This window comes from Eriocheir sinensis, chromosome 15 (genome assembly GCF_024679095.1).
Source record: "Eriocheir sinensis breed Jianghai 21 chromosome 15, ASM2467909v1, whole genome shotgun sequence".
NCBI classification, from domain to species: domain Eukaryota; kingdom Metazoa; phylum Arthropoda; class Malacostraca; order Decapoda; family Varunidae; genus Eriocheir; species Eriocheir sinensis.
Genome location: NC_066523.1, coordinates 756,259 through 774,374, shown reverse-complemented (window position 1 = coordinate 774,374; position 18,116 = coordinate 756,259). Strand labels below are relative to the sequence as shown.

Genomic DNA, 18,116 nt, shown 5'->3' with positions numbered 1-18,116 from the left:
GCGCTGCAGTATAGCTATAGATGCCCCGGTTCCCTTTCTTTGCTTTGTCTGGCAACCTTTGGCTAACTATACCACTGAGAATTTCAGTGTAATGATATCTCTTTCGCTCTACTGTTCTCCTTTTGTGTAATTGTACATAAATCATTAACTTTCTTCATTCCATCAGCTATTCTTAGACACAACGCTCTATATTTCGCAGCTTCTTTTTTATATAGCAATGTAGTCAGCTCAAAGTCAACAAAAGCAGAATACAAAACGGCCTTTACACTCACCGTCCCACTTCTTAAGGTATAAGGAGTCTGAATGATAACTATTATTAAAAAGAAAAGAAATCCGGTATATGATCTTCACTAATGCCAATCCAACAACCATTACAACAACGATCGAAGGTGTATCAGGTGTATCGCGAGGCAGAGCAGGAGGGGCGCCAGACAACACAGCACAAGGAAGCGTCACCATAGTATACAAGTCCCTAAGACGGGCCTCGGTAACCTCTCACTCCCCTGCACCGCTCACAAGCCCCTCCCTCACTCCTGGTCACCGCCGGCGCCATATGACCACAGTAATTGCGGAGTCATTTTTCTTACAACAGGGGAGGCAGCTCAAGGACAAACAACAAAAATAACAACAAATAATATACTAATACTAATACTAACAGGTGCGCCGCTGTTCCTGCCCCCCGCGAATCAGCTGGCCGCCACACGTTTGGTCTAAAGCGCAGTCCATCGATACGGGAGATTCGTTATCGATCGTCCACTCATCCGCGGCTCTCCGGGAAGTTTGTTGTTGGTCAGGGCGAAGGCGAGGATGTATGGAGCGCCGCGTGAACCAGTCGCCCACTTTTAAAGGACATACCGATAGGAAATGGCGGGTGAAATCGACGGTCAACCACACGCAGGGATACATGATAAAATATTTAGTCTAAGTACTTTATAGCCAGCCACAACTGATTAAATTTCCTCAACTACATTATGTATACTTCCTGCGATGTAATATATTCTAAGTGGGAGGTTTTAAAGTACTTCTCAGACTAAATGTTATCATGTTTTACGGCGCGTGATCTCTCCGTGGTTTTCATTCAAACTGCTTCATCGATTTAAAAGGTATTCGATTTTATTTAATGATTGGCTGTCTGTTACCGGGGCTATTGAGCTCTGTACATACGGTAAAAATAATATGGTTTAATCCGAGGCTAAGGCGTATGGGGCGTTGTACTAACTATGAAAATATTATGGTTATGAAACAACATGATTTGACGGGGCGAGCAGAAAGTAACTCTGGTAAGTACATACAAGTAGTGTCCGTGTGCCTTCTGGTAAAAGAATATTTATTTCACTCATGTAGCTTTGACACACCAGAACTCCAAGCCACTCTAATATATTAAAAAAATAACGTGAAATTCGAAGACCCTATATCTGTACTCTTGGAAATTAAAATTGTCCCAGAGCCTCCCGGAAAAGGATATTAACTTTACCTGCGACTGGAGTAACACTAAAACACAGAAGATTCCCGCATGCTCCCGTCCCTGTCAGCTCATTGTGTCAAGAAGAACTTATGTCTGTGCCTCTAAAGTGTCCGCTATTATCACATTCCACCATGTATTGTGAAGCATCTCACTGCATACCAGCGTCAGTATAAGAAAGCATTCGCTACCGCTGGTAACGGGCTGGGCATATTAATACAGCGCCCACAAGATAACTAATGGGTATTCAAACGGAAAAACAGCACCAATACAAAGAGAAACTCGCCAGGCATATGAATACAGTGCCTACAAGCTAACCAATGTGCCTTGAAACGGAAAAATAACGTTAATATAAAAGAATTCGCTCGCGCTGCTAACATTCTGGGCATATCATCGCAGTGCCCACAAGATAGCCTGGAGGGGTCACCAACGGGCCTGCATGAGGGGAAATAGCGCTACTGACCGCCCTATGTAGACAAGTACTGCAGCGGGGCGGACAGGACGGGGCGGGACCTAGCGGGACACACGACAGCGAACATTCCCCGACATGATCGCCGGAACAACTCACTCCCTCGCTCATCCCTCAAGGGGCGGCATTACATTGATCGGGAGACACAATGGAATGCGTCCTCTCACCCTGGGGATTACTACTTCTCTCCCTCCTCTCCCTCTCTTCTTCTCTCATTCACCCTCCTCTCCTCTCCCTCCCCTCCTCCCCCCAGTGCACAATCAGTAGGTTATCGGCTGAAATGATTGTGTTTTTTTTTGTCTTCGCTTCGCCTGTTTTAAGGGAAGTGGAAAATAATGTTATGCATGGAAATTCGGGGGTGATTCAGAGTTGCTTCTGTGATTTTACGGGTTATGTGTTACTTTCTCTCTCTCTCTCTCTCTCTCTCTCTCTCTCTCTCTCTCTCTCTCTCTCTCTCTCTCTCTCTCTCTCTCTCTCTCTCTCTCTCTCTCTCTCTCTCTCTCTCTCTCTCTCTCTCTCTCTCTCTCTCTCTCTTTCTTTTTTATACGGTAAAAGAAGTAGCTTAAAGGAGAAAGGAATAAAAGAAGAAAAAAAGGAAAATAAAGAAAGATAGGTAGAAAGAAGGAAATAAAGGAAAAATGCCCGCTAAATGCTACTCCTGGAAAAGTAAATCAGAATTGAGTGGCCAGAAGAGAGGATCAATTTCGGTTGGAGAGGTGTCTTCCTAATTCTCATACTCTCATAATATCGTAGCATTTCCATTTATTTGATCATTTTTAAGTCAAGGGGACGCCGCATACCTTTATATATGAAAAATAAAACACGAAATCTACTTCAGGTTCAACGTCGCATTTGACTTGGCTCGAAATATAGATAAATTAATGGACTGGGACGTTGGCAGATGTCGGTGCATTACTAAAGTTCGTAGGAGCTGCCATGTGTAAGCGACTGACCTCCTGTCGTTTCCTTACTTGCTTAATTTGTGAGTTCGTCGGCTCTGAAAATAGTCACTTCCACCTTGACCGCCGCTCACGAGTCGCCACAGTGTTGCGCGTTTCCTAAGAGAGTCGCCGCCGCAGCCACCGTTAAGGATGGGCAACAGGAGCTCAGACGGTTATATCCAGCGCTGCCGAGGCCGCCTAAACGGATTCCTCTCGTCCGCCTCCTCGTTTCTTTTTTGTCCTGTTGACTTTCACCTCCTCGTATTACTCGTCTTCGGGTTCTTCTTCTGCTGCTTCTAATTCTACTTTTCTTTTCTTTTTCTTATTCTTTTTCTTCTTTATCCTCTTTGTCCTCCTTCAACTCGTCCCATATTCCTTTTCTAATCCTTCTATTTCCTTTCCATGTTCTCCTCGCTGTCCTTGTTCTCTCCTCTCATTATCCTCCACCTCCTCCTCTTTATTATGTACTTTTCCTCCAACACTTTCTTCCTTCTTTATATTCCTCGCCGAAAGCATTGAAGTGTCCTACAAACACAACGCACAACACACGCAATCACACAACACAGCACACAGACACACACTCCGCCTCCCTCCTCCTCCCTCGACACTATCCTTATCCGCGGGTGTTAAGTTTCCATCAGTGGTGTCCGATGTCTTCCCTTCCCCTCCCGCCGCGACACCACAATCTCTCCTCGCTCTCCCTCGTCCTGCCGCCCCTCGGGATCACTTACGTCCCCTCAGTGGCCTAAGACGCTCGCTGGATGGCCGAGTCTGGTCTTCCTTGGGCGGGCCGGATCGTCACTTCACACGCAGGGGGACACGAGAGATGGGACACGGAAAGGGATATGGAGTGAGGGTGTTGTGGCTGGTTAGATTTTTGTTATGGCAAGTCTGTTTTTTTTTCTTTATTTCTTTTTTTGTTGAAGTTCATGTTCTTCTTGCTCTTTTCTTCTAGTTCGTATTACTTTTTGTTCTGTCCTTGTTCTTTTCGTTACAATAATAGAATACATGTTACAACGATAGATGTTACAATAGATTATAACAACGCTATTATTGTTCTTATCGGGTACACGGCAAAGGAGGGCGGTGGGATTCTGGAATATTGGTAAGCAAACAGATAGTCCAGAGGCCACATTCCAAAACATTTCGGCGCCCGACCACACACATTTGACAAGGCTTTCGTAGGAGTTGTGGGCATTTCCAGGAGTAGTTTCATGACCCTGGTGGTAGTTTGACCCTTCTTCCGTACCGTGAACCGTAAAAACACGCATTAAAACCCCGAATGATCTCCTTTTGGGTCTTTGGTATTGGTTGGTGTGACCGGCGGAATCGTCTGAGAATACCAACCCAGTTCACTAGATCTTGGATACCGCCTTTGCAACGGCTTTTCAGTCATGCAAAATCTACGTGAAAGTTACGCAGGATTTAAATTCCTTCACGCCGTCGGTATATAAAAATTTACATCATCCTATTTATCGCAAAGTTACAAGTAATTCCCTTAAGAGCGCCGCTGGGACTCTAATAATTCATTTAAAATCATCCTTGAAAAATATATCTGCTATTGTGTTCTGTTCAAAAATATTTTCGCTTGATCATGAGTGTTTTTCTTCAATTAATTCCCTTCGCAGACATCTCAGTATTATCTCATTATGATTTATACGTATTAGCAACGCGTTCTTTGGTTGTCTCGTCCTTGTTGTATATCCTCTTTGCATAAATAACACAATATAATTCCCTAAATCACCATATAACAATAAATTTCCATATAGTTAATTTCACACGAGTATATGTATATTTTTTCTTTTCTATACTCTGCCCCCCCCAAAACAACAACAAAAAAAAAAACAATGCCTCTACGTGTGGTGCAGCCTCACAGTCTTGTCACCTCACACAACAAAGTAACTCACGCAACACAACATACATACATCTGCCCATCTGTTTGTCTATCTGTCTGTTTGTCACCTTCATGCAGCACAGGGGCAATCGCTACACACACACCCGTCTGTTGGTCTGTCTGCTATTCCCTTCCACAAAACACATTAACACTCGCAACACAACAATTATCTGGTCTGTCCTTCCGTCACCTCAACACAGCACGCAACACACGCCCACACGCGCACCGCTAGTCTGTTTCTCCTTCCGTCCTTACTTTCACACAACAGAGCACCACAGCACAGTAACACACGCTACACACACCCCGCTCGACCGTCTGCCCGTTCGTCGCCGCTGAAACACAAGCAACACCGTTCTGTCCGTCGCCGCACCGCCATGCACGGACGAGCCACTAGCAATCGGAGCGCCGTGCCGGCATTCCTCGTCGGGAATATAAGAAAAAATAAATAACACAACACTACCTTCTTTCCTCGGGGCCTAAAGGGGATTCTACCACCCCGAGGTTACAGTCAATAACCGGACGAAGAATTGAAAAGAAGGAAAATAAAAAGGAAACTGATCAAAGGCGGACAACTTTCTTCCTACAGGCTTTAAAGGGATTCTGCAACCTCGAGGCTACCCTGAACGGCCGTATTAAGCAATGAAAAGAATAATAAAAAGGAAATGTTCAACGGTATAGTCAAGTAAATGTTTTCTCCTCAAGCTAAAAGATCCCCACAATATTCAGGCTGCCATGACAGACTGGAAGATGCATTGAAAAAAGAAAAGGAAAATAATTAGGTAAATAATCACCGACAACTTGCTGACAAAATAATAATAATAATAATTCATCTTTAAGCTTAGGGGTCTCAATCGTCTCCAGGCTGTGATGAGCGACCCGAGGAAATAAAATCAAAAAGAAAATTAAGAAAACCATCGCGCTGCACTCCGCTGTATTGACACAAGACTTAAAATAGGGAGAGTTGAGGCACCTTCAGGCATGCAAAACAACGCTATCTATTTTTATATACTTATGCCATTATATACTAATACTCTTCTTATTTATTTATTCACCTATTTATAGTTTAACGTGAGAAGCGGCTACACTCGGACATGGCTTCCCTTTCCGACAATCTTAATCAGAGAACCTAAGTTACTCTGACCACAAACCAGAACACCAAAGCATAACCTACTACATAAGATCTCCGTCCCTCGCTCTCTCTCTCTCTCACCCCCGCTCAGCGATACACACTCACTGAGACGCCGCGGCCGCCACATATAGCCACTGACCAGGGCGAGGGTGCGGCAATAGGCCCTTATGAGTGTCTCTTAGTGTGCCTCTCGTCCCCTATATACATGTACACACACACACACACACACACACACACACGCCTCTCCGCCTCCTCTACCTCCTCCTCCCCCTGCTCTTCCTCCTCCTCCTCTTCTCCCTTCTTCTCCTCTTTCCCCTCCATCTCCAGGGATTAATTTCTTTGTATCCCTCGCAAATAGACAGCTGTTCATCTTATTTTGTTTGTATATATTTATTAGTGTTCTTATGAGGCGTTGATTTACATTAGGGAGAGGACAGAGCGAGAGTAATGTTAATGGAGGATGTAATAGTCGATTTTTGTTGTCTTGTCTTGTTATGTTTGAGTTAACTAACCGATTTTCCGTCCAGTTTGAGTTTACTATCCTATGTGAGTGAAGTATAATGAGTAAAAAGAACTGACATATGAAAGGGCTAACCTAATAATCTACAATATACCAAACGAATAAATGTACCTTGAAAAATTAGGTGATAGATAAATGTTTCAAGTGTGTGTTAAATTTGAGTTTAGTGTTCAATCTACGCCAATAAAATCAACGGACGAAAGAGTAAACTAAGGAGTAAACAACAACTACTAACTAAAATAAATACTAAAATACTACTAACCAAACGCTTAACTACCGCTACTAACTCAGCTGACTACTACTAAACTACTAACCAAATAGTAAACAACCGCTACTAACTAAACTAACTACTACCAAACTACTAACCAAAGAGTAAACAACCGCTACTAACTAAACTAACTACTACCAAATTACTAACCAAAGAATAAGCCACAGCTATTAACTCAAATAACTACTACTACACTACTAACCAAACCGTAAACTACCGCTACTTACTAAACTACTTACTAAATAGAAAATCACAACTACTAACTCAATTATCTCCTACTAAACTACTAACCAAAAAGTAAACTACCGCTGCTAACTAAACTAACTACTTACTAAACTACTAACTAAATAGAAAATCACAACTACTAACTCAATTATCTCCTACAATACTACTAACCAAAGAGTAAACTATCGCTACTAGCTACAACAACTACTAAATGAACTACTTACTGAATACAAAACAACCGCTACTAACTCAACTACCTACTTTCTAAGCTACTAGCCAAAGAGTAAACTACGGCTACCGACTGTAATATCCACTACTACTAACTAACTAACTAAACAGCAAGCTAAACAGCACAGGTAATGAGTAAGTAGTCCAGCTGGCAATCACGCCGCTCAGGTAAGTCACTCGGGCAGGTGTTCCGGGCACTTAATCATCGCGCTTACAGGTAACACGTAATTAATGGACGACCTTGTAATTAATCGCCGGCTGGACACACACACACACACACACACACACACACACGTACACACACTAACCCCCCCCCACTCACACACACACACACACACACACACATGACGCATTATAATATTTTGAGATGTTTTTTTAATATTTCCTTTTTCTTTTTTTGTTTTGTTTTTCTACTTATTGCAAAAAATTGGCGCTGTGGGTTCCTTGTTATTTTTTTTTTCGAACTTTCTTTAAATAAAAATATATCTATCGAATATTTTACGTTCTAGATACGTTACAAGCGCTCTCATTAACACTTTTCCATAATAATCATAATAACAACAAAACGTCAATAACTTAACGCTGTCGAAACCTTAATAATTACCCTACGACTCACACCTCCCTAAACAATGATAATAATAATAACAATACTACTACTACTACTACTACTACTAATAATAATAATAATAATAATAATAATAAAACTAATAACAATAATCATAATAATAACATCGGTAATTCCCCTAAAAATAAAGTCACTGGTTAAGATTTTCGTACACTGCGATTCACACTCTTTTCCTTCACTAATAACAAAAACAACGCAGGTGTCACTACCGAAAAAAAATCACTAATCACAACATTTCCACTTATTTTCTTACCTGTTCGCTGCGAGGCTCCTGCGATGGGTGAGTGAGTAAGCGATTGAGTGAGTGAGTGAGTGCGGGAGTGAGTAAATGCGGAAGGCTTGAGTCAGTGCGGACGTGCGGTGAGGTTCTCTAGACTGGGTTCCTTCCTTGCTCTTGTCCGCTCTCGTCCGCTCTCGTCTCGCCCTTGTTTCCCTCGCTCAGCACCGGTTCCGTCCACTCCCAGCTGAGGGGAAGGGAGGTACACAACTGTCAGCTGATTTGTTGGCGTAACTACAGCTTCCGTCCCGACACATATCGACACCGACAGCCAATCATTGAGCGTGCATTACCCTTGGCTACACCTCCCTCATAACATAATGCAAGACTCTCCCCTCGCCGAGACACCACTCCCCTCGGGCAGCCAATCACCGCGCGAGTCTCCCGGCCCCAACACCGCCCCTTTCCCTGACGTCACAAGGGTTATTGGCCAATGGAAGGGGTCGGTTTGCAAGAGACTCCGCCCCCCGATGAAGTTTAATGGAAAATGGAGTTGACCCCACCCACAATTGCAGTGTCCGGATGTCCTAATTCAGTTACAGAAGTCTGTTTGTGTTTAAGTGATTAACATAACGAATCTGCCGGATCCAGACTCTAATTCACTTGCCAATTTTGGTGCATTGAGCCACGAAACGGGAGGAGGAGGAGGAAGAGGAGGAGGAAGATGAAGATGAGAAAGGAGTAAGGGAAGGAAGAAAAGGAGGAGGAAGTGGAAGATAAGGGACAAGAAGAAAGAGGAGACTGACAGGAAGAGGAGAAGGAGGAGGAGGAGGAGGAGGTGGGCGAGGAGAAGGAAGATGAGGAAGGAGTAAAAAGAAGAAAAGGAGAAGGGAGTGGAAGATAAGGGACAAGGAGAAAGGGGAGACTGACAGGAGGAGGAGGAAGAGGAAGAGGAGATGGAAAAGGAAGATGAAGATGAGGAGTAACGGGAGGAGGAGGAGGGAGAAAGTGAAAGACAAGGTTAGGTGGAAGATGAGAGGAGCAGAAGGAAGAGGAGGAAGAGGAAGAAGAGGAGGAGGAGAGGAGGAGGAGGGGGGTGGGAGTTGCTGAGTCCGAATACCACGCTGGTTTAGCCTTTCTTTGTGAGGGAACAGAGGACGAAGTAACACGACTTGGTTCCTCCCTTCGTCCGGTGTGAGTGTGGAGGTGTTAACGGAGGCCTCGGTAATGATAGACAGATAGATAGAGAGATAGATAGATTGAGAGAGAGAGAGAGAGAGAGAGAGAGAGAGAGAGAGAGAGAGAGAGAGAGAGAGAGAGAGAGAGAGAGAGAGAGAGAGAGAGAGAGAGAGAGAGAGAGAGAGAGAGAGAGAGAGAGAGAGAGAGAGAGAGAGAGAGAGAGAGAATATGACATAGAGTATGATATAGCTCCCTGCAATCTAGGAAGAGCAAAAGGGGGGTGGGGGGTGGCATGGTGTGTGTGTACGTGTGTGTGTGTGTGTGTGTGTGTGTGTGTGTGTGTGTTTGTGTGTGTGAATACATGTTGATGACTTGGTGGAAAGTTCATGAGGTCATTTGAGAGCATAAGGTATGGAGGAGGAAGGTGAAGGAGGAGGAGGAGAAGAAGAGAAGGAGGAAGAAGAAGAAGTAGCAGAGAAAAAAAAACGTAAAGTGGAGAGCAAGAAACTATAGGAGATGGGAAGAGAAAAATAAAGTCGTGCAGAAGAGAAAAAAAATGAAAGAACTAAAATACATGATAATAAAGAAAGACAGGAAGCGAACATAAGAAAAGCAACATTATAGGAGTCTTCAGAAGGCCAATCACCCACAAAAGACTGCTCCTACAAACCTAAGACCACCACCACCAACAACAACAACCAATTATCAAACCTGTTCTCGAAGGCGTTTATCATATTGGCACTCACCACATTACTATAGAGCCTGTTCCACTCAAGAGGGATAAAGAGGAGGAGGAGGAGAACGAAGACGACGAGGAGGAAGAGGAGGAGGAGGAGGAGGGGAAAATCATTGGACCATAATAACAGGGAGAGAAAAGAAAGAAGAAAGAAGGAAGAGGAAAGAGAGAAAAACTGAAGTTGAGGGAGAAGGAAAAGGAGGAGGAGGAAGCGGAGGAAGAGGAAAAGGAGTATGGTGAGGAAAATCACTGGAACACAATAACAGGAGGAGGAAAGAAAGAGGAAAAGTAGAAGTGGAGGGAGAAGGAAAATGAGGAGGAGGAGGATGAGGAGGAGGAGGAGGAGGAGGGGAAGAAGGCAGTCGGTCTAGTAGAAGAAAAAGAATGATAAAAAACGACAAAAAGTATAAATCCATGAACGCATAAGGCGACGACAACCACCACCACCACCACCACCACCACCACCACCACCACCACCATCTCCACCACCACCACCACCACCACCATCTCCACCACCACCATTACCAAGATGACAAAAAACAGAAAAAAATGAGGAAAATGTGGAGGCGTGTAAATTAAAAAAGGATGAAAAAATCACGAGTTCGAGGAAGCAAATTTGAGACTTGAGATGCTTATGTACCTCAAGAAGATGCGTGAGTGGTGGCAGTCCTCCTCCTCCTCCTCCTCCTCCTCCTCCTCCTCCTCCTCCCCTTCCTACTCCTTTCCACTTCGTCCTTCTCCTCTCTGCTTCGTCCCAATTAGTTTCCATCTCTTTCCTTTCCTCTGCCATGCCTCCTATTCACATTTTTCTCCTCCTCCTCCTCCTCCTCTTCCTCATCCTTCCTCCTATCTCGTCCTTGTCTTCTTTCTTGCTTTGCCTTCCTTTTCCCTGCCTTCTCTTTCTCCTTCTCCTTCTTCTCCTCTTTCTCCTCCTTCTTTTCCTCCTTTAACAATGTGTGTGGATATATGAAGAAAAATCAAATATAAAAGAAGTAATATGGGCATTTCTCATCCTCAGGTCCATACAAGAAAAGTCGCGTACATAAGTTAAGTTTCTATTATCCACTGATGATTGAACGGCTTAGGACGAAGAGGAAACGGCCATTTGTTTGTATGTATGAATTCTTGAGACAGACCATTATCCTACACACCCCTTATTATCGGGCCACGAAGGTACGATAATCCATTACCAATATCATCTTTAACACGAGTCGTATAGGTTCTGAGTAAGCAAACTGGGTGCCTATATTTACTACCCTTTACATAACACTGCTATTACGTACCATTAAGGCGGAAAACCAGTATCACATATTCTAGACACACATGATGCGAGAACTTTGTCAAACTATCACTAGGCTCATAAAACTACTCATGGAAATACTAACTCAGCCTCTACGAAAGCCTTAACAAATGTGGGTGTGTGAGCCCCAAAGTGTTTGAGAAATGGAACTAAAGCAGAAAACTAATATCACACATTCTCGACACACAACGCTACTATTACTTCACATCCCGTATTCTACAGACACAACATTGGTATTACTCCTTCCATCACGTTAAGGTGGCCATTACCGAGCGTCGCGTCGCGGAGGACAAACATCATTTATTTCTATAGCTTAACGAGACGACCATACACAGCCGCTGCACCCTGAAAACTACGACCGCTAAACACGCACCGCGGGACCGCTACGCCACCACTAACATATCAGGAAAGGAAGGGAAGGGAAGGGCGTTGCAGCGTACTCTGCCATATATACTGTACAACTCACGTGTGACCGCGATGTATGTGTCTTACGTAACCTGATTGCCACACCTGCTAACTAAATCATCTCTCCCCTAATTTTATCGGTCACAGGTCCATTTCCTCAGCGTTTTCACATTCCATATTGATTTTCAGATATAAATTATTCTTCACAGTAATTTAATCATAAATTTGAATATACCCAACTACTTACAGCTAGATAACTGTATTCTGTCTATTAATACTTTTTGTTAAAATTCGTGACTTAGAAAGCCAAAACGAGTCCACACTACAATTGCGACACGAAAAGAAAATTATATATATATATATATATATATATATATATATATATATATATATATATATATATATATATATATATATATATATATATATATATATAAATCAGTCGTACTTACATTGGCAGGGGTTCACTCAAAGGTTCAGTTAGTGTAAGGCGTGGTTTCAAGACACAGCGCAGCTTCATTCCCACACACTGCATGCCATACATGTGTCGCTGCCTATCAGGTCCTTGCATCCGGGGCACCTGGGTCGCGCTGTGGTGGTGGTGGCAGTCCCTGGTCACACTTACCTGAGGAAAATGAAAAAAGGAAGGGTAACAATTCATGCAGGAGCTGCTTTCTATTATCATCACACTTTTAAATATTCCTTTTCTTAATGCACTACTACTACTTTCTACATCTCATTCCCGCTGACAAGCTACTGAAACAGTACTAGAATAAACCATTCACTGCATAAGTAAAAGCTCTCAAATATTCTTATTAATAACCAAACAATATTTTAATTGTATTCGTAGACTTTGTAACAGCTTTCCGGAGCCTACGCAACAACTGCGTTATACTGAAAAATAATTATGCTGTTATAAAGAAATAACAGTCTCTGGAAACCTCCTGTCACATTTAGCGCCAGCAGACTGATCAACAGAATGCTTTACAGCGAGATTTCCACCAGAAAGGCACACACTGTTAAACGCCTATAAGAGAAAAGGTGTGTTACGGGCGGAGCGGTACCGGGTCAGTGACGCGGTAAACTCTACGGACACAGCCAACCACTTTCACATTACTCGACGGCTTCCGAGCGGGACAATGCGAACACCCTGGATGTATTCTCCCAGAACATATTTATTCTACACCACTTTATTTGTCACATCCTAGCCAAGGTAGTAATTAGAACAATATTTACTCTTCATATCATAATGATCTCTGTCTTCTCTCTCGCAACTACTCATTCCTCCCCGCAGAACTGTAATACATCAAACTGCTCTTGATTGTTAGTAGAATGAGTAGGAATTACAGAAACCATGTCAGGAATGCATAATGAGGGAGATGTAACTAATTCTTTTTTATTCTTCTTAAATTACTCTGGTTTGCCTCGTATCTGCAACAAGCACCAATACAAGGGTTTTAGCTCTCACACTATTAAGATATTCTTGACGGTGCTTGCACGTGGCTATAAAGTCAAGGCAAGTAGTTCCGTCTGGGTCCAGTACTATGTTCCCCACCTTCGAAATCTCCAACTAGTACCCTTCGTGATAACTGGTATAGAAGGAAACAATACTTAATGATGCAATATTTATTAATGATTAAATCTCAAATAAAGTGCAGGAGAGAAACAGCAGGTGAATGACTACAATACATCTCCGTTAGTCCGAGGGCTACACTTGCTCGTTCTTACCCTTAATACCTCTTCCTCGACCACTGGCAAGAGAGTGAGGCCGTAACGCCACACACTAGTCGGTGCTCGGCTGATCAGGGAAGACAGTTAGGCAATAAGTAATTGTTTGATTGATTCATTATTTGTAGTACTGAAAAAAGATAACATATAAGAATGGAGGTGCGTGCCATTCTTAACCCTAAAGCAATATAAAGAATTACAGAATGAGAAATGAATATCAGGCGAAAACGTTGAACTACACGATGAGAAGTGAATGTCTGGCGAGAACGATTAGCCTAAAAAAATCATGAACTCGTATGTTATTACACACGAAAAATGTTTGTTTGATTTATTCCGATATCACGTTTTTAACGTCAACAGAAAGGACCAACGTTGCCAGATACCAGCTTATCGTACTTAGCATATATCGTATTTTCCGGTTGTTTACACATAACTATTGTCAAAAAACATCGATACTTGCCGCTCCTAACACTAACATTAATTTAAGGTCATTATTGGTACTTGTACGACAATTTTAGGGCCTGAAAATTATATATGCAATGTTCTGAGTATACGAGAATCTGTCAACGCTGGAAAGGACCACGAACGTTATACTAAGAATATATACTTTGAACAGATCATCATAGAACACTTATCATAATGCACTAATACGTTTCTAGATATATGTACAGAGTTTGGTTAGAAATTATATCATGTCCACCCACCAGAATGCATGACGTAAAACCTAACACAGAATCTATCTCAACCTTCTGATTCACAAGACGCAACGCAAAGACATGAGAGACTGGTGTAGCTATGTAATAATTAATCAGCTTCATTGAATTAGATCTCACTTTCATCAACTGAAGACCGTAGATTTCAGACACCTGCAACCCGTGACAGGACTGACCTTCCATTACTAATTCAACTCAAGGACTCTAATTCTTCGATAACGCAACAGTTTCCAATCCTCAACCTTAAAGAACAGGATCCATATAACGAAATGGCTCAGCTCCGGAATTCACACGGTATCCCTCTACATAGTATTGCCTGGCTCGCCCGATAGCTCTATAGAAAACGTTATTCTAGCGCTGACTCTTCTAAATGCCTCGTGGACCATCTTGTATACCGGCTCTGTTAGACAATAAACAGACGTCTTATGGGAAGATTCAACATAACCGGATGAAGGGTATTGATGGAAATGACTGAAAATATTATTATTGACGCGATAAGGGTATCCAGTCGTAGTGTGTGGCTCGCTCGTGTGTGTGTGTGTGTGTGTGTGTGTGTGTGTGTGTCAGAGAGAGAGAGAGAGAGAGAATGAATATATGCATGTATTCTTGGAAATTATAAGCAAACGCGCAACAAACTGAATAATATTGAAAAAATAAGGCCGGATGTTATTGAAATATCCCGGACACACTTGTAGTTCCCTAAATATAGAAGAATAAGATACTGCAACAAAAACAACAACAGGAAAATTGTGAAAGGTCGGTGATGATGTTCATACTGTGAACTAGATTCATGTAAAGAGGAGGAAAGTATAGAAAAAAAAGTAGTTTGTTATAATCATGGGAATACTAGAAGAGATGGAGATGAGGAAAAGTAATATAAGTAGTAGTTGTTCTTAAGACGATTATGGTAATTAAAATAATCACTACCTAGGCATTAATCACGTGGGTACTAAGTAAGAGTGGAAATAGAACTAAAATGATACGTTTCACAGACCTAAACGATATTATCAATAACCTACACGCTGTACCCACCCACCCACCCACCTCCACACACACACACACACACACACACACACACACACACACACAGATAAAGATAATAAAGATGATGAAGACCACCGCAACACAGTCTCGTCCCTTCGTTTCTACACACTCGCTCTTTTCCTACCCTATCTCGCTCCTTTTCCCTCCTTCAGCCTCACAGCTCGATCATCCGCCCTCACTCAGGCATCTTCAGCTTCAGTTTCACCCTCATTTTGTCCTTCACAACAAACTGCATCATGGTGAGACGACGCTCCTTGTCCGTGGGCCTGAGATAACCCTGGTACTCATCATACGAATTATCGGCAGCCTCCAGAGCTCGAGGGTCAGGCAGGGGCAGCAGGCCGGGGATGGGGGAGCAGATGTTGACTGTTGGAAGGTCCTCGTCAGTGAAGCAGATCTCACTACCAGCCAAAGTTTTGAGGGTTAGGAAAGAGGAGTCCGTGAGAGAGTGAGAGACTAGGGCATGTGCTGAGGCTGCTTCCAGAGAGTTGGGAGTGTCTTCAACGTGGACCTGAGGCATGTTATTGCGAGGAACTTCAGGCCATGGATCGAGTTTAGGGTTGTAGTTCACGTTTTCATAGTTTACTTCAAAGGACGGTGTTTCGTTGCCGTCTTTCTGGTACTTCATGTCATTCATTAAGGATGAGAGGGTGTTGAAGGCAGTGCTGGGGTCCGGCAGGCGTGCGTTCCCCTGAAGGGTTACGTGGGTGTTGTTGCAGTGGCGGGAGGGGTAAGGCGGGAGCAGGGCGAGGTGAGGTGACGGCGGGGCGGAGGGATGAGGTCTTCGGCGTGCTTTGGCGGCGGAGTTTTTTCTGCAGTAATGGAGGGAAGGGAAAGAATAGAGGCAGTGGTAGTGGTTGTTGATGTGGTTGTGGTTTATGCTGTTGATGATGATGATGATGATTTTGTTTTTGTTGTTGTTGGTATTGTTGTTTTTGATACTGTGGTAGTATTTATCGTCGTGGTGATGATGGTAGTGGTAGCAATAGTAGAAGTAGTAGTGGTAACTGATGTTGTTGATTTTACTTTATATTTTGGTGTTGTAGTAGTGTTGTAGTAGAGCCAGTAGTAACAGTTGTAGAAGTAGTAGTACATAGTAGTTTTATCATTGCTATTGTTATTATCATCACAATTAACAATACTATCATTATTACGCGCGCGCACACACACACACACACACACACACACACACACTCTCCGCCCCCCCCCCCCATCCCCCCAGCTCGACCTCCAACCCACCCACACCCCCACCCACCCCCACTCACACCCACACACACCTGGCCCTCTTCTTCCTACGGCGGCGTCGGTAACACATAATGGCACACACGACGATTATTCCCACCAAGAGGCCGCTCCCCACAGCCACCGCGCCGGGCCCTATCCACACATCTGCACACGAGGGAGAGAGGGAGAGTAAAGGGGATGGTGATTATAATAGTGATGAGAGAGAGAGAGAGAGAGAGAGAGAGAGAGAGAGAGAGAGAGAGAGAGAGAGAGAGAGAGAGAGAGAGAGAGAGAGAGAGAGAGAGAGAGAGAGAGAGAGAGAGAGAGAGAGAGAGAGAGAGTGATAAAGAGAGAGAAGAAAAAAGAAAGACAAAAGAAGATGTAAGGAAAAGCAAATCACTTATTCTATTAACTAAATCGAGGTCTTATGAGCAAGAAAACGAAAAGGTAAACAACTTAGCCTCATCCTGAACGAAATGAACTAAAAATAAATGAACTAAATGAACGAAATGAACTAAAAACAAAGAGAAATCATTGCCACAAACGTTTAAAAAAGTGTTGGTAAACTTACATCAGAAGGTCTCGTATCTTACTCGAGGCGAACAGTAAACAGACGCTAAAAAAAACATGAGTAAATAGTACATGGGGAGACCCACACTTGTATTATCAAACGTCTGGAGCTCTTTTTAGGATGTTAAGACCAGAGAGGAGCTACGTCGAGTTGTGTTTTTCCAATTCACAGAGCGTAAGCCTTGTAAAACTACCGCTAGGCTCAGGAAACCACCCATGGAAACCCCGAACACTTTTGCGGGAGCCTTTTGAAATACATGTACCAAGCCTCGAAGGGTTTAAGGATACGAATCTCAAAAGCTTGGCCCATATCCTCAAATATTTCGGGGCTCACACACCCACAGATGATAAGGCTTTCGTAGAGGCTGTTGTGGGTATTTCCATGGGTAGTTTTATGAGCCTAGTGATAGTTTTGACGAGGCTTCTGCACCATGAACGTGAAAAACACACATGAAATCCTGACTAATCTCCTTTGGGGCCTTTGGAAATAGTTGTTGTGAGAATAGAAAGCGTTTGAGAAAACGGGCCATAGAATAACAGCACGTCACTTCTTTTCGTTTCCTATGACTTATATCTTTGCTTCTTAAAACATTGTCTTCAGATTGACGAACTAAGGAATCTATATGAACGAACTTTTATTGAATTTCTACTATCCCTTTTCTTATTTATGTCTGAAACTGTCTTTCTTTATGATTATCACAAGCTAGAGGAAACATGTAAGGTCAGTAAAGGCATTGGTTTCAAGTTCAAGATGCTAAAATCGCATACTCATGATGTTCTGGCGATGAAGCGACACTCGATCCAGCACCTTCCTTCACTTGGACTCGGCCGCTCTCTGTGGTTGTCCTTTTGAAATCTCCTGATGTCCTTATGTCCAGAAAAACAATTGGTCTCAAGTTCAGGAGGCTACAATTGCCTACCCATGATGTCCACGTAATAGACACTCGATCCAGTTCCTTCCTTCCCATGGACTCGACCACTCTCTGTCGGAACTTCTGCTGTCACTCCTGCGCCAGGCCGTCTGTCAGCCTATAGGGAAGATGCATGTTCCCTTGCTCCCTTCCTTCCTCCTCCTCCTCCTCCTCCTCCTGCCGGTCTTTATCATCCTGTTATCATTGTTTTTCCTTGCCTACTATATATACATCCTGTTCGTCTGTCTTCTTCCTACTTATCTTCCTGTTGATGCGCCTTCTCATCATTACACTCGTCACACTTCTCATTATAACACGCTCCTCCGTG

General features: G+C 43.2%; 2 protein-coding genes across 2 annotated transcripts in view; both read right to left on the bottom strand.

Moving 5' to 3' along the window:
• LOC126999060 (SKI family transcriptional corepressor 1 homolog-B-like) overlaps positions 1 to 8,295 on the bottom strand; it is an 85,747-nt gene extending 77,452 nt beyond the window's left edge. The window contains exon 1 of the mRNA XM_050861439.1: positions 8,015 to 8,295. The gene's annotated coding sequence lies outside the window, so the exon portion shown is untranslated. The remainder of the gene's footprint in view (positions 1 to 8,014) is intronic.
• A 6,819-nt stretch (positions 8,296 to 15,114) lies between these two features.
• Positions 15,115 to 17,887, bottom strand: LOC126999059 (uncharacterized). Its single transcript, XM_050861438.1, has 3 exons — positions 17,646 to 17,887; positions 16,361 to 16,472; positions 15,115 to 15,895 (listed from the first exon to the last, which is right to left on the bottom strand). The coding sequence occupies exons 1-3, from the start codon at positions 17,647 to 17,649 to the stop codon at positions 15,259 to 15,261; spliced, it is 753 nt and encodes a 250-aa protein (XP_050717395.1). The 5' UTR covers positions 17,650 to 17,887; the 3' UTR covers positions 15,115 to 15,258.
• Between the last annotated feature and the right edge of the window lie 229 nt (positions 17,888 to 18,116).